At 48.1% G+C, this 14,673-nt stretch overlaps 2 protein-coding genes across 3 annotated transcripts in view; one reads left to right on the top strand and one right to left on the bottom strand.

The window, feature by feature from the left end:
* Positions 1-5,181, top strand: part of SENP2 (SUMO specific peptidase 2) — a 63,991-nt gene extending 58,810 nt beyond the window's left edge. Inside the window, exon 18 of the transcript XR_016393039.1 lies at positions 1,012-5,181. The gene's annotated coding sequence lies outside the window, so the exon portion shown is untranslated. The remainder of the gene's footprint in view (positions 1-1,011) is intronic.
* Positions 1-14,673, bottom strand: part of IGF2BP2 (insulin like growth factor 2 mRNA binding protein 2) — a 162,787-nt gene that overhangs the window by 6,354 nt on the left and 141,760 nt on the right. For both annotated transcript variants that reach the window (XM_022570319.3, XM_022570328.3), the window contains 5 exons: positions 10,452-10,520; positions 9,462-9,578; positions 5,393-5,467; positions 904-1,035; positions 424-537 (listed from right to left, as the gene is read on the bottom strand). In XM_022570319.3, coding sequence (XP_022426027.1) covers positions 424-537; positions 904-1,035; positions 5,393-5,467; positions 9,462-9,578; positions 10,452-10,520 — 507 coding nt within the window. The remainder of the gene's footprint in view (positions 1-423; positions 538-903; positions 1,036-5,392; positions 5,468-9,461; positions 9,579-10,451; positions 10,521-14,673) is intronic.

The following is a 14,673-nucleotide window of genomic DNA, read 5'->3' as shown; positions in this document are numbered from 1 at the left end:
GAAAGAGAAACAAGGGTCTCCTGACATGAGCGTTTAACCCATAATAGTGGAATTCTGGCACCTAGCTGGTCCTCAGGGCCCAAGGGTGGCCCTTGCCTGGTATATGGCTCCCAGCAGGGGAAGGCTGTGACTGAGGCCTGAGCGGGAGGACGAGGGAACAGGAGAGCCCGCAGTTCAGCATTTCAGAGGCTTGAACTGTGCTGGCTTGACTCCAAAGCTCTATACCCTTCCTCAGGCTCCTCCAGCAGGCCTGGGAGAGCAGTGGTGAGCCAAGGAACAGTCGCCCCCGTCCTGTTCCATCTGTGCATGGGGGTCAGGGTGGGGGTGTGTGTGCACGGCCTGGGGCCACCGGACAGGTCACCAAGAACTTAGAGACTTGCAAAGAGATTAGCAGGAGAGACTGGACCCTCACAGCACAGGTACCTGGCTGGCAAAGAAATGCCCGATAATTCGGACAATCACTTCCTCATTTTCATCTGGCGTTTGGTCACGAGGCACAATGACTTCTGCACTGGTTAAGTTCTGCAGTTCATTCACCTGTGAAGGGAGAAACCAAAAAAATTCCTGTGACTTGCTTCACTGCAGTGGTCAGGAACCGGGACCCAGAATATCTGCAAGGTATGTCTGTGTACTCTGGGCGGGACTCCTCCTTATCGTCTTCCTGCTGCTATGTGTGTGGGTTTACAGGGGCAGGAGGCAGCCTCCCTGTCTTCATTTCCCAGCACATAGCCTAGATGCAGTGTTCCTGGACCCAGGACCCTGGTGTTTCGGTGTCTGGCTCAGCACTGTGGATTTGGGGCCCTCAGCTCTGGATGATGCTAATTACATTTTTGTCCTTGAAGAGTCAGTGAGGGTCTGAGGGAAGTCAGGCCAGGAGACGAAGCCAGCTCAGAGCACACTTACGGTTTTGCCACCCTTGCCGATCACACGGCCGGCTGTAGAGGAGGGCACTCGGATGTGGGCTTCCAGCTTCACCTCCTCTTTGGGGTTAAAGAAGTTTTCTTCTTTCAGTTTCCCAAAGATCCGCCCCTGGGCCTGAGAGAGCAAGACACGTCAACCTGCTTTAGCAGCACTGCTACAGGAACCAGTAAGTCCAGGCAACGGTACAGCCCCAGCCCCATGCTCCCCGGGGTCTGCTCAGCTCGCTCAGACCCAGTGGGTGCATGCCTGCCACACCCAAGGAGTGCACCTTGCAGACATGCACAGACACTCCCGTGTCTTCAGGTTTGCACATGGACTGCACAGGAAGCTTTCTGTGTATAGGGTCAGGGTGGAACTACATGTCTTATTTCTGTATCCTGAGCAACTATAAATGTTTGGTTGAATGAATTTGTTCAGGGAATTCTTAACTTCCTCCCACCACGATACGTTCAGGCCTCCGGTTATTAAAGGATGGAGGCAAGGGTGGTGTTGATGGGATTTGCTCTTTGATGTTTAACTCCAGAGCCAGTGTAGCCAAAAGCTTTTTGTTCTTTTTAAAAGAATTTTTTTAAAATTTATTTATTTATTTATTTATCGGCTGCACCGCATGTCATGTGGGATCTTAGTTCCCCAACCAGGGATCAAACCCGTGCCCCCTGCAGTGGAAGTGCAGAGTCTTAACAACTGGACCGCCGGGGAAGTCCCTAAAAGAACTTGTAAAAAAATTGAGATATAGCTTACATAACTTAAAATTCAGCATTTTAAAGTGTACACTCCAGTGGTCTTTAGTATATTCACTAGGCTGTGCAACCACCACTGCTATCCAGAACATTTTCATCCCATTCCCCCAAATAAAAACCCATACCTATTAGCAGACAGTCCCAATTCCTCCCTTGCACTAGTCCCTGGCAACCACTAAACTACCCTTCTGTCTCTGGATTTGCTCTTTCTGGATGTTTCACATAAATGGCATATATATTATGTGGTCTATTGTGTCTGCCTTCTTTCACTTGGTGTAGTGTTTTCTAGGTCACCCATGATACAGCTTGCATCGGAATCTCACTCTTTCCATGGCTGAATGATATCCTGTTATGTGGATATACCACATTTTGTTTATCCATTCATGAGTTGAAGGATTATTGTTCTTGAACATTTACACATATTAATTTTTTTCTCACATTTTAAATATTTTTAATACAGATTATATTTTTACAAATAAATGTTTCTGACTTTTAGAAAACTCAAGTTATAATTTTCCTAGGGGTGAAAAGGCAAAAACAAAACAATGCAGGGGAAAGGAGACAAGATGGTGGAATAGAAGGACTTGAGCTCACCACCTCTCACGAAAACACCAAAATCACAACTAACTGCTGAAGAGCCATTGACAAAAAAAACTGGAACCTATCAAAAAAGATATTCTACATCCAATGACAAAGAAGAAGCCACAATGAGATGGCAGGAGGGGTGCTTTCATGATATAATCAAATCCCATACCCACCAGGTGGGTGACCCACAAACTGGAAGCTAATTATATTGTAGAGGTTCTCCCACAGGAGTGAGAGTTCTGAGCCCCATGCCAGGCTCCTCAGCCTGGGGGTCTGGCATCTGGAGGACGAGCCTCCAGAGCATTTGGCTTTGAAGGCCAGTGGGGCTTGAGTGCAAGAGCTCTGCAAGACTAGAGGAAACAGAGACTCCATTCTTGGAGGGTGCACACAAGGTTTCATGTGAACTGGGACCCAGGACAAAGCAGTGACTCCACAGGAGCCTGGGCCAGACCTACCTGTGGGTCTTGGAGGGTCTCCTGGGGAGGCAGGGGTTGGCTGTGGCCCACTGCAGTGGCAAGGACACTGGTGGCGGAGGCCCCACGGAATACTTCTCAGCGTGAGTATGCCTCCTCCCTGAGGTCGCCATCTTGGTACTGAGACCTGGCCCCACCCAACAGCCTGCAGGCTCCAGTGCTTGCACGCCTCAGGCCAAACAACCAACAAGGTGGGAATACAGACCCACCCACTGACAGCTGCCTAAAGTCATCCTGAGCCCACAGCCACCTCTAGACACACCCCTTGACACGGCTGTGCCCACCAGAGGGACAAGACCCAGCTCCACCCTCCCACGGGCAGGCACAAGTCCGTCCCACCAGGAAGCCTGCACAAGCCCCTGGACCAACCTCAGCCAGGAGTTAAGGCAGACAACAGAAGCAAGAACTACAATCTGGCAGCCTGCAGAACGGAGACCACAAACACAGAAAGTCAGACAAAATAAGACAGAGAAATATGTTCCAGACGAAGGAACAAGATAAAATCTCAGAAGAACAACTAAGTGAATTAGAGATAGGCAATCTCCCTGAAAAAAGAATTCAGAAGAATGATAGTAAAGATAATCCAAGATCTTGGAGAAAGAATCAGACCAAGAAGATACAAGAAATATTTAACAAAGAACTAGAAGATTTAAAGAACAAACAGATGAACAATACAATAACTGAAATGAAAAATACACTAGAAGGAATCAAAGGCAGAACAGATGAGGCAGAAGAATAAATAAGTGAGCTGGGAGACAGACTGGTTGAAATCACTGCCACAGAACAGAATAAAGAAAAAAGAAAGAAAAGAAATGAGGACAATTTAAGAGACCTCTGTGGCAACATTAAATGCTCCAACATTTGCATTACAGCGGTTCCAGAAGAAGAGAGAAATGGCCCTAGAAAATATTTGAAAAGATAATAGCCAATAACTTCCCTAACATGGGAAAGGAAACACTGAAGTCCAGGAAGCACAGAGAATCCCATACAGGATAAACCCAAGGAGGAACATGCTGAGACATATTAATCAAACTGACAAAAATTAAAGACAAAGGGAAAATATTAAAAGCAACAAGAGAAAAGCAACAAATAACATACAAGGGAATCCCCAGAAGGTTATCAGCTGATTTTTCAGCAGAAACTCTGCAGGCCAGAAGGGAGTGGCACCATATATTTAAAGTGATAAAAGGGGAAAAAACTAAAACCAAGAATACTTTACCCACCAAGGCTCTTGTTCAGATTCAATGAAGAAATCAAAAGCTTTACAGACAAGCACAAGCTAAGAGAATTCAGCACCACCAAACCAGCTTTACAACAAATGCTAAAGGAACTTCTCTAGGTGGAAAAGAAAAGCCCACAACTAGAAACAGGAAAATTACGAATGGGGAAGCTCACCGGTAAAGGCAAACATACAGTAAAGGTAGGAAATCATCCACACACAAATGTGATATCAAAACCAGCAATCCTGAGGAGAGTACAAATGCAGGATATTGGAAATGCATTTGAAATGAAGAGACCAGCAACTTTAAACAATCATATACATACACACACACACACACACACACACACAGACTGCTATATCAAAACCTTGTGGTAACCACAAGCCAAAAGTCTACAACAGGAGCACACACACACAAAAGAAAGAGCAATTCCAAACACAACATTAAAGATAGTCATCAAATCACAAGAAAAAAAAGAGGAAGGGAAGAAAAAAGACCTACAAAAACAAATACAAAACAATTAGCAAAATGGCAATAAGAACATACATATTGATAATTACCTTAAATGTAAATGGATTAAATGCTCCAACCAAAAGATAAATATATACACACACACACACACACAATTGAATATTACTCATCCATATAAAAGAATAAAATAATACCACTACAGCAACATGGATGGACCTAGAGATTATCATACTAACTGAAGTCAGTCAGAGAAAGATGAATATCATGATATCATTTATATGTGGAATCTAAATGATACAAATGAACTTATTTACAAAACAGAAACAGACACAGACTTTGAAAACAAACTTATGGTTACCAAAGGGGAAACATGGGGGGGAGGGATAAATTAGGAGTTTGGGATTAACATATACACGTTACTATGTATAAAATAGTCAGCAAGGACCTACTGGATGGCACAAGGAACTGTACTCAGTACTGTGTACTAACCTATGTGGGAAAGGATCTGAAAAAGAGTGGACACGTGTATGTATAACTGAATCCCTTTGCTGTACACCTGAAACTGACACAACATTGTAAGTGAACTATACTCCAATACAAAATAAAAATTAAAACAGTGCACCGCCCCCCACCCCCAACACTTCCAACAAACTGTGCTATTTCCCCTCACACCCATGTTTATGCCCCATCTTCAAAACCACGACCAATGGGATCAGAGATGCCATCTTAACTGGGCATTGACAGAGAGTCCACTTTTCCAGGGGAAAGAAGGGAAAGGAGGGCTCCACACAGAGGGAGCAGCCTGGAGGCGGGGAAGACAGGGTGGGTGGGACTATAGAAGGAAGGGAAATGGAGGTTGGGCCTCCAAAGAAGAACCTGAACCTGGCTCTGGGGCAGCTGCACCTGCTAAAGGCCCTCAGCCTTCCCTAACAGGCTGCCCTGTATCCAGGGCTACAGGGCTGAGGGGGTTTTTGGCACTGACCTTGAACTGGGCTTCAGGTGGGCCGGTGATGATGACCATCCTTTCACTGACGTCTGGGCCTTCTGCTGGGGCAATCTGCAGTTCACAAAGCAAGAGGGAAATGCTACTGCTTGGCTCTGTTCCCCGAGCTCCTCCTCCTTGTTGTCTAAGAGGATGGCACACCCACTAGCAAGAGATTATAAGACTCACACCTTTGTACCTGGTGCTTTGTCTGACCCTGCTGCTTCCACTCTGGGTCTTAGGAGATTATGACCGTAGTGCCCAGTATCAAATTTGGGTCTCTGGCCACCCAGGAATAGTTGGAAACAAGTTAGTACTTACTGCCTGTCCCTGCCCCCACCAGCAGTGTGACCAGCCTCCTTTCACCAAGGAGCTCCACTAGCCCACCGAGGGCCCAGAAGCGAGGAAGGGCTGGTCCACAGAGGAGTTAAGTTGGAGTCAGCCTGCAGAAAGGGCTGTTAGTGACAGGTGTGACTAGGACCAGCTCCTCTGTAGCACACGAATCAACCGATGGCACCAGAGCAAGCATGAGAACACCCTGGTTCCAGTGCGCGCTCTACAAACCCCTCCTCTCCCCACAGATGAAACATGGCAGTTGAACCTGGCAAGCTCAAAACCTCCTAGCTCTCACTCTGACTCTGACGTCTTTTCTAACAGAACTCAAGATGGAACAACCGAACATTTTTTTGTTAGATCCTCTTTACATATTTTCTCCCCGCATACCCTGCCTTATTTCAAAAACCTTTTAAGGTAGCTTTAAAAATAAATACAATGTAGCATAATTAAAGTTAAATTTATTTATTTTTTTGGCCATGCCACGTGGCTTGTGGGATCTTAGTTCCCTAATCAGGGAACTTGTGCCCCCTGCAATGGAAGCGTGGAGTCCTAACCACCGGACCACCAGGGAATTCCCATAAAGTTACTTTTAAATGAGCTAAAAGTATACCAGGCACTTAGGGATGAGCCAGGAGTGAGGTCAGTACACAAATGCACCTCATAAAGTCCTACACACCACCCAGAGACCCCATCCCCGAGACTGAGCTGGTTCAGCGTGAACATGATTCACCACTGACGGGGCGTGTCTGAAGTTATCATCTCTGAACCACTGTGTCTCAGTCTTGGCTCCCACAAGAAGACCTCCACCTCCACAGGGTTTTAGTTTTCTCTCAGTACGTGTCCTAAGCCAGGCTGCACCTGCAGGCCTCAGGGTCCTGTGTCGCTGTCCCAGCTTTACCATGAAGACAGACCCAAGGCCTGCGCTGACCTTGTCTATGAGACCTTCAAAGAAGATCTGGCCCTGACTACTTAGTGGCACGAGGATGAACGCGAGACACTGGTCACCGACCACTGAGCTTCCTGGGGGGGTCTTCCCTTTGCTGCGGGATGACCACCTGCCAGCCTTCAACTGCAGGGCAGCAGCCTCACCCAAGAAACAGATGTGTCCAGGGGACTGAGACCCTCCAGCAGGCCGCATACAGACTGGCCCTTAAGATCCCTGGCGGGAACCCTCATCTCTACTTCTACATCCATAGGTGGCATTAAATCTGCTCCTTATTTCCAAGAGTAAATGAGAGTGACAGGAGCATGGACACAGTGGTTCCCAGCTCTTATCCACCCAAATCAAGAAGGGCTGAAAGGCTAATTCATAATTCACGTTGACCCAATCAGTTCTCACAGTTGCCTTGTTCCGATCCTGAAAGAAAGCCCCCCATCTCTCCACTAACTGGTATTCACAGCCCAGCCCAGAACTCTGAGAGCCACACGTGTGCTCCTGCAGTTCTGGAATGGCACTCCCCAGGCAAACTCCCTGAGAGGACCTGGAATGAGGACTCCACTTTATGACTGAAGCAAATGGGATGCAGAAAGATGAGGTGACCACCAAGATCACGGGTGAGCAGGGCTGAAACAAGGATCAGGAATTTTGTGTGGCATTCTGAAGGCTGTCGGCCGGATGATGTGCAGGAAAGGCAGGCGACGGGGGCTCAGCTCTCGCCTGTAACTGAAACATCTCTTGCATGCACCGCCCGATCCCAACTCAGCCCACCCCCTTCCAGCACTCTGCTCCCACGTGTTAGTGTAAAGCTCTCCCCCCGCCCCAGCAGCATCAAATGTGCCTCTAGTTGTAGCCCCTGAAGACTGGTAGAGCAGGATTGGGGGTGGTTCTCTGGAATTAGTGAGATCATCACCTTTAGAGACAGATGCTGTCAGAGAACTGTCAAGATAAAGGAAATCTAGCAAAAACCAGATTGATTTTAAAAAGTAGGAAATGTCTCTTGCCAATGTTTGGCTTCCCTGGCTTCCTCTCTTTTTCTCTACTACTCTGGAGAGAGCCACAGCCCATTCTGTCCCCGGCTGTCTTTGCCCATCACAGAAGTCATGCCACCACTCAACTCTGCTGGGACAGAGAGGGACTACGGGGATGCTGTGGGGGAAGCCCAAGGGGTTGATCCTTCTCTACTTTCCCAAAGTCTTGCTGGAATGACTCTGGTGTAGCACTCAGGTTGAAAAAACATTGGACGAAAAATAGGATAGCTCGGTCCAACCTCAGTTCTCACATTCTTTAGCTTTGTGGCCACTGACATGTCAATGAAGCACTGGGCCCTAGTTCCTTATGGGCAATGGTAAGTGGAGAGTTATTGCTGCGATTAGTCCTGGGAAGTGCCCTGTAGCCTACAAGTCGGCAGAACTGCTATCTAAGAGCCAGTCCTGCCACCTGCGTACCTTGGCCATCTCCCGTTCCCTCTCTCAGTCTCCCTTTTCTCAGGGGAAAAAGAGAGGATTTGATGAAATGATCCCTCAAGTCCCTTTTAGTTGAAATTGTCTCATTCTGTCCCTTGCGCTGCATCGCACCTCAGACCACACGACCGGACACCGAGAATGGCCCTCAGCGTGCAGCCAGCCCAGTGGTCGTCCATACCTTACCTGTCCCACACAGAGGGCGGGCCCAGCACAGCCAGTCAGTACCTGGGCTGGGGTCTCACCTGCAACAAGCCTGCCGGGTGCAAAGGCCCCGGGTGCTCCACCACCGTCTGCCCCCACCTCGGGCTCTCCTCCAATCAGTGGGCTTTGCAGGTGAGTTAAACGAGCACCGAGAGGGGAAATGATTTACCTACATAAAATTCTTTCATGGTATCACTGCAATCCTTGTTCTGCACTTCTCAGATTGTTTTGTTTTTGTTTTTTTCTCCAGCACACTTGCTGTGGGAGAAATTCCAGCTCTTCTTAGGGAGAAAGTGTAAGCATTCTTTCTCTCCAAGTCATGAGACTTCTTGTTCGGAATTCCGGGTTGTCCCATGGCAGCAAATTATTTTACGTAACAACGGGAACTCTTGTTTCCAACAGCATTTCACGAGGCTTGGGACGTGCTCAGCATTCTGCCCGTGAGTCAGCGCTGATAGCTGGGCTTGGAGCAGGACCAGGGTCGAATAATCCTCCCCTTTCAGCTTCTCTGCCGACTCTTCCCATTGTGCTCCAGGAGACAGGCGGTGGGAATGTAACTGCAGCTGTGTCTGCACTTGGCCAGTGCATGAATCAGGGGCCCTCCTTCCTGACCTCTCTCCTCAACCCCTCTCCTCAACCCGGAGGCCGCGGCTCAGGTTATGTCACCGGCTTTTGTTTATCTGCGGCTTCATCACTGCCTTTCAAAGAGTTTTCCATTCAAGCCGTTTGTTTCAAAGTTCAAAGGTTTCTGAAATGGAGACTAACTAAAGCATCAGAGCACTGACAACTGCTGAATGTAAATTATTGCTCTCCTTAGGCTCACTCCCTTCACTTGGGAGAATCCTCAGCCTTTGCTTTATCTTGAGGACAATGGTAGCCCAGAGAGGACCAGGTTGGCTTACGTATTACTATTTTTTTCCTAATTCATTTGTTAGTGGAACAAAAAAGGAGTGAGAGAGGAAAAGATGAGTGCACATGGGAATAGTCTGGAAGGCAGGCTTTCCAGGTCCTGTAGGATTTTATGGATGGTGTAAGAATTGCCCGGGATGGACAGAAGGAACAAGGGACATGGGGTGGCGATGGGGGTGGAAGAGGGTGGGATAGGGGCAGCTGTCAAGAGCGGCTTTACCTTGATGGAGGCCCCGGCGAATCTGGCCAGCTGTTTAATGTGCGCCCCTTTCTTCCCGATGATGGCACCCACAGCCTGGGTTGGGATGAAGAGATTCACAATCTCCTGCTCTGGATACTGGAAGGACAGGACAAGACAAGACAGACGACATCATTCCTACTGGGGCTGCTCCTTCAGGCACTCAACAGTAACGGAGCAATGGCCGGATGCTGCATGGGATTCTTCTGGGGCCTAGGGCGCTGCAGGGGGGAAGCCGGAGGGATGAACTTGAACAGGATCCACACTAACTACACAACCACTAGAGTGCAAACTCCTCCTGAGCAGCTCTGAATTTGCTGGACACAGCAAGCTGTCTGTCCACGGGCCTTCTGTCAAGTTCAAATGTGATGTGTATTTCTCCTGCGTCTCCATCCAAGGAATCAGTAGCTCTTAAGCACACCTGGCCTGAGGCACTTTGCTAGCAGGAATGGAGAGCTGCCCTCCCACCTAGTGGGCAGGAGCGGCATTTTCACTGGAGGGGGACTGGGTTCAAAACGAGAGTGTAATTAAACCTGCCCTGAACAGGCTGTGAGGGGACGGCCCAGAGAGACACAGGCAAGCCCGCCAGGGGCCCATGCTGTTCTTGTCTGTAGGGGTCTGTGGGAATGACACGGCCCACTTGCTAAACTTTATTAAAGAACTTTGGAGGCTCTGTTTTTTAGCCCAACACCACCTCCTAATCTGACCTGCTGATTGCTCCTCTGTACCAGTTTCCAGCCACCTGTGGGATCTGTGAGCACCAGCAGGATGCTGAAGGGCCGCTCAGTGCACTTGAGTGCCGGGCGGTCTGGTGTGCTGATGCCCTGCAATGTGTCACTCCCAGGACAGCCGGGAACCAGGGGACCCGGCACGCACACCGTGAGCACGCACTGGTCAGTCTGCCAAGGACTGAGCGGCACCGGCCACAGGAGAGGGACGAGTGGCAGATGGGGCTGAACTGTGGGCACTTACTGAGTGATGATGCGGGAACGGGCCAAACTGGTGAGGGGGGTACAAGCTGGAGAAGTATCCGGAGTGGGTCTGCAGCAGGAGAGAAACGGTCAGTCAGCAGGGCCCATAGGGCCGCTCACCAAGCTCAGGGAGGCAAGATTCCCACACACAACAAAGGCTCCCGGCACCACCACCGGGCCGCGCTGTCCTAAAGGCACACCTGTGCCTCTGCAGCTCGGATCTCTGCTTCCTTCCCTCACGGAGCACTGGCTGGGCTGGATGTTTATCATTTCCAAGCTGAGTCATGGTCTAGGCTTCCCAGGAACCCACCAGAGGAGGGAACGTGCTCACGCACTTTTTAACCTGCCCTTAGGCAGAGAGGAAGTGCCAGTGGTTTCTATTTTCTGAGGAATTATGAACCACAGATTAAAGAAACAGAGAGTGCCAGGACAAATCCAAGAGTTATTCTAAACAAGCAAAGTGTTCCTGGGAAGTCAGATCAGTGAGCGCCCAGAGACTCTCAGAAGGAATGGAGAGACTGAGAATAGAGAAATTGAAAACGAAACTGAGGAGAGAAAATGAATGAATAAATACGTATTGTGGAGGGGGAAGCAGGGGACAGGAAGGCAGGTGTGGTAGAAGAAAACAGAGCTATTAGGAAAGTAGCGTTAATTTTTAAAGTAGCTGCTTTTTATTGAATACCTACTGTGTCCTAGGCATTGTGGTAGATACTTTATCTATAAACTCTTTTTTAAAAAAAATATTTTATTTTTGGCTGTGCCACGCAGCGTGTGGGATCCTTAGTTCCCCGACAAGGGATCGAACCCATGCCCCCTACAGTGAAAGCGTGGAGTCCTAACCACTGGACCACCAGGGAATTCCCCATAAGCTCTCTTAATCCTCACAATAGTCCTGCAAGACAGGAATACATCTGCATTTATATATTTTATGGGCAGGATATTAAGTAGAGTCAGCAATGTCTAGTTCACTGTGCTTTACACATAAGGCGAAGTAAATGCTGACATGCGTATTACAGGAAGGGAGGTGGACAGTGCTGGGCACCATGGAACCAATCCCTGAGGGGCCATCTAGCAGTGGTCAGACACCAGTTGGAGGCTTGGAGTTAGGGGACCTAGCTTTCATTTGAGGGTCCTTGAACAAATCTGGTATCCTCTGTCTCCTGAATGTCCAGTTGGATTCTGAGTTCCAGAGCACAACTTTGCCTTCGGGCTCATTAGGGACAAAAATGAAACTATTTCTCTTTTTGAGTTTGGGTAGTGGACTTCAGGGGAAAAGAGATGTGAACACGGTGGGGAACTTCCTCCAAGGGTGCTCTGAGTGTCCACAGCACCTGCAGGGGACAGAGCTTTGCCAAAGGAAGGGAACGATCCTGTAATGCAAGCCTCTGCTCTCACGACTTGGAAAGAGGCTGCAGTGACACCTCAAGGCCACAAGAGGGGGCTATGAGATCAGTGTTCTTCTGGCAGACGTCCACTTTCGAAAGGAAGCTGAGTGAAGACGTTTGGCTCACTTGGGCCTGCCTCTTTCTTGAAGAGCATCAGCTCCAGACTCTTCTCAGTGCAGGTCCCTTTCCTGGGCCACGGCGGGTCAGGGAGAATTCCTGCAGCTTTTCTGCTCAGACAAAGCTCTACCTTGGGGAAAGGATGCTTCTGCCGTCCTCTCACCTGGAGAGCTTTTCCTTCAGCTCTCAGCAGAAATAACTCTTCTGAATTGTGATTTGGCCTCAAAATAGACAAACCACAAGTGTAGCTCCATTCTGGGTTCAAATACTCCCAATATAAACACTATATCAAATTTAGATCTACCACTTGGGTGAGGGGAGGGGATGAACTATAAAAGGATAAAAAGAAATAATTCCCCAGTCCTCTTTTTATTCATGAGTTACAGCTGGAAAACTGTTGTGGAGAAAGAACCCCAAAACTCGGCAATCAGGAACTTGTTCCTAGCTGAGGCTCTGTCATTAGCCTTTGTGTATATAAGCTGGGTTTTGGAGTCAAAAGACCCAGAAGACTCGAGTCTGAATCACTAGTTCTATACAACTTGGAATAATTTATTCAGCTTTTCTGAACCTCATCCACAAGTAGATTAAAATAATATCCAGAGCTTACAATACTGTTGTGGGAGTTCATTCAATTGTTTACTCATTCATCCAAAAGACATCTGAGCAAAGCACTGCTCTAGGTGCTGGGGACACAGCTATTGAGACAGAAAAGGTCACTGCCACCACAGAACTTAGGTTCTACTGGAGAGGCAGACAAGCATGTGAAAGAAACGAACAGGAGGCTATGAGGATGGGTAGCTGCCAAGATGAGTGGGATGGCAACTTCAGCTGGAGGGTCTGGGAAGCCTCTTGGAGGAGGTGACCTCTGAGTTGGGACCCACGGAGGAGATGGAGCCCCATGCAAGGCACTAGGGAAGAGACATTCTAAGCAGGGTTCTGAGAGGTGCAGAGCTAGGAAAGGGGTTGGTCTGTTTGGAAAACAGAAAAGAGGCCAGTATGGTGGAAGCAACTGAGAGAACAGCCTGATGGGATGGGGAGGCAGGTAGTGTGAGATCACGCAGGGAGGGCTCTGTGGGCCTTGATTTGGACGTGGATTTGACCCAAAGTACAATGGATGCCCCTGAAGGACATTACGTGGCATTCAATGAGGTCACAGGAATGGAGAATCCATCATCAGGCACTGTATGGCTTGAACTATTGAGTGTTAAATGCGTACTTACTTATCACTTATCAGAGCACTCTTTCCATTCCCCCCACCCCCATGCTTACATGTAGTCCACAACCTCAACTGGAAGAGAAGCTTAGTCATAATGACCAAAAAGTAACCTGTTATGACTTAAATAAATGTTCTCTTTAATGGGAAAGCAGGTTGTAGCCAGCTGACAAACTGGGGCCCCAGAGTGGGGTGGGCGGTATGGCACCACAACCCTAAAATGGCAATTGGGCTTTTACTCTCTCAGTTTGAGGGTCCCCACATATTTTATGAGGGAGAAGCTACTTTACTTTTGAGTGTTTCAAAAGAATTATGATTTGGGGTATGGGGTGGGAGAAGAGGTTATGGTGAAGGTGCCCCTGCCAGGTATGCTCCCTCAAAAAGAGAGGCAGCAAGGGTGCAGGGGGTCACTATTATCCACTGGTTCATTTCAAATTCCGTTTGAGGGCAACTAGTGTCTGCGTTTCCTCTGTGCTTGACTACACTGGGGGTAGTAGAGGCGTATATATCAAACATACTCATGAACATTTAGAATGGAATTCAATTTTAAGTTGGCCCTGCTTTTTCTGGAAGAACTGCAGGGTCCTCGGTTCCTAGCTGTTGTGTATGACCATTTGATGTATCATTCAGGTGATATTCTGAATCATGAAGAAATCAGGGAGCAGAAAGAGAGAGGGGTGTTGAAGGGGTAGTAAAGAGGGCAAGGGTCAGGCATACAAATTAGGTTCAAAAATATAACTAGCTGTAGTGTGATGACAGAGTTCTGTTATAAAGACGGCAGGTGCTCTCCCTGGGAACCAGGGATATGGACATGGGAGGAAGGGAGTGGACTTGGTCAGAGTCATGGGCAGAGCTATTCAAGATTCAGAAGGTGCACCATTCTATCCCAGCTTGTCCAGTGCCTCCTTCCAGTCCCTGCCTATCACCCCTGTGAGCTCTCAGAGGACCACCTCAGAAGCTGAGGGGGACCAGGAATTGGTAAGCTAGCAAGAGGTGGAGCCAAGGTTTGGGCACAGATCTCTGTGTCTGACTCTGCGTCCCAAGATTTTAACCCAACACTGCCCTCCTCTGGAACATTCCAAATTTATTAGTTCAGGTGGGGCCCATGGTGTAGTTATGGATAAGGCTCCCCTAAGGATTCTAATATGCCCCCTGCTGAGTTTAAGTACATGAATGGACAATTAAAACTCATTGGACATATACAGTGAATCAGCAGCATGAAAGAGGGGAGCAAAGCTGAGCAAGGCAAGAAAATGCTCTCAGTGAATTAATTCAGGAAAGAGGGAGGAGCTTTTCTAAAAAGTCTGCTTTATTTCTCAGTGAGATTCAAGAGGGCAGTGCTTTAATATGTGAGTGACTGCTATGAGGGAAGCCAATCAGAGAACTAGATCGGTCTTAGAAATTAAAAACATGACTGTGGAGTAAAAACTCAATAGAAGTCATACAAATAGCAGCATGGACACTCTTGAAAAGCCAATCAGTGCACAAGAAGATTAACTCACGCAAAA

This window comes from Delphinapterus leucas, chromosome 4 (assembly GCF_059928025.1).
Source record: "Delphinapterus leucas isolate spDelLeu-1000000601 "Yukka" chromosome 4, BTC_Dleu_Yukka2, whole genome shotgun sequence".
NCBI classification, from domain to species: Eukaryota; Metazoa; Chordata; class Mammalia; order Artiodactyla; family Monodontidae; genus Delphinapterus; species Delphinapterus leucas.
The sequence above is the reverse complement of the archived record's forward strand: the minus strand, read 5'-3'. Positions and strand labels throughout refer to the sequence as shown.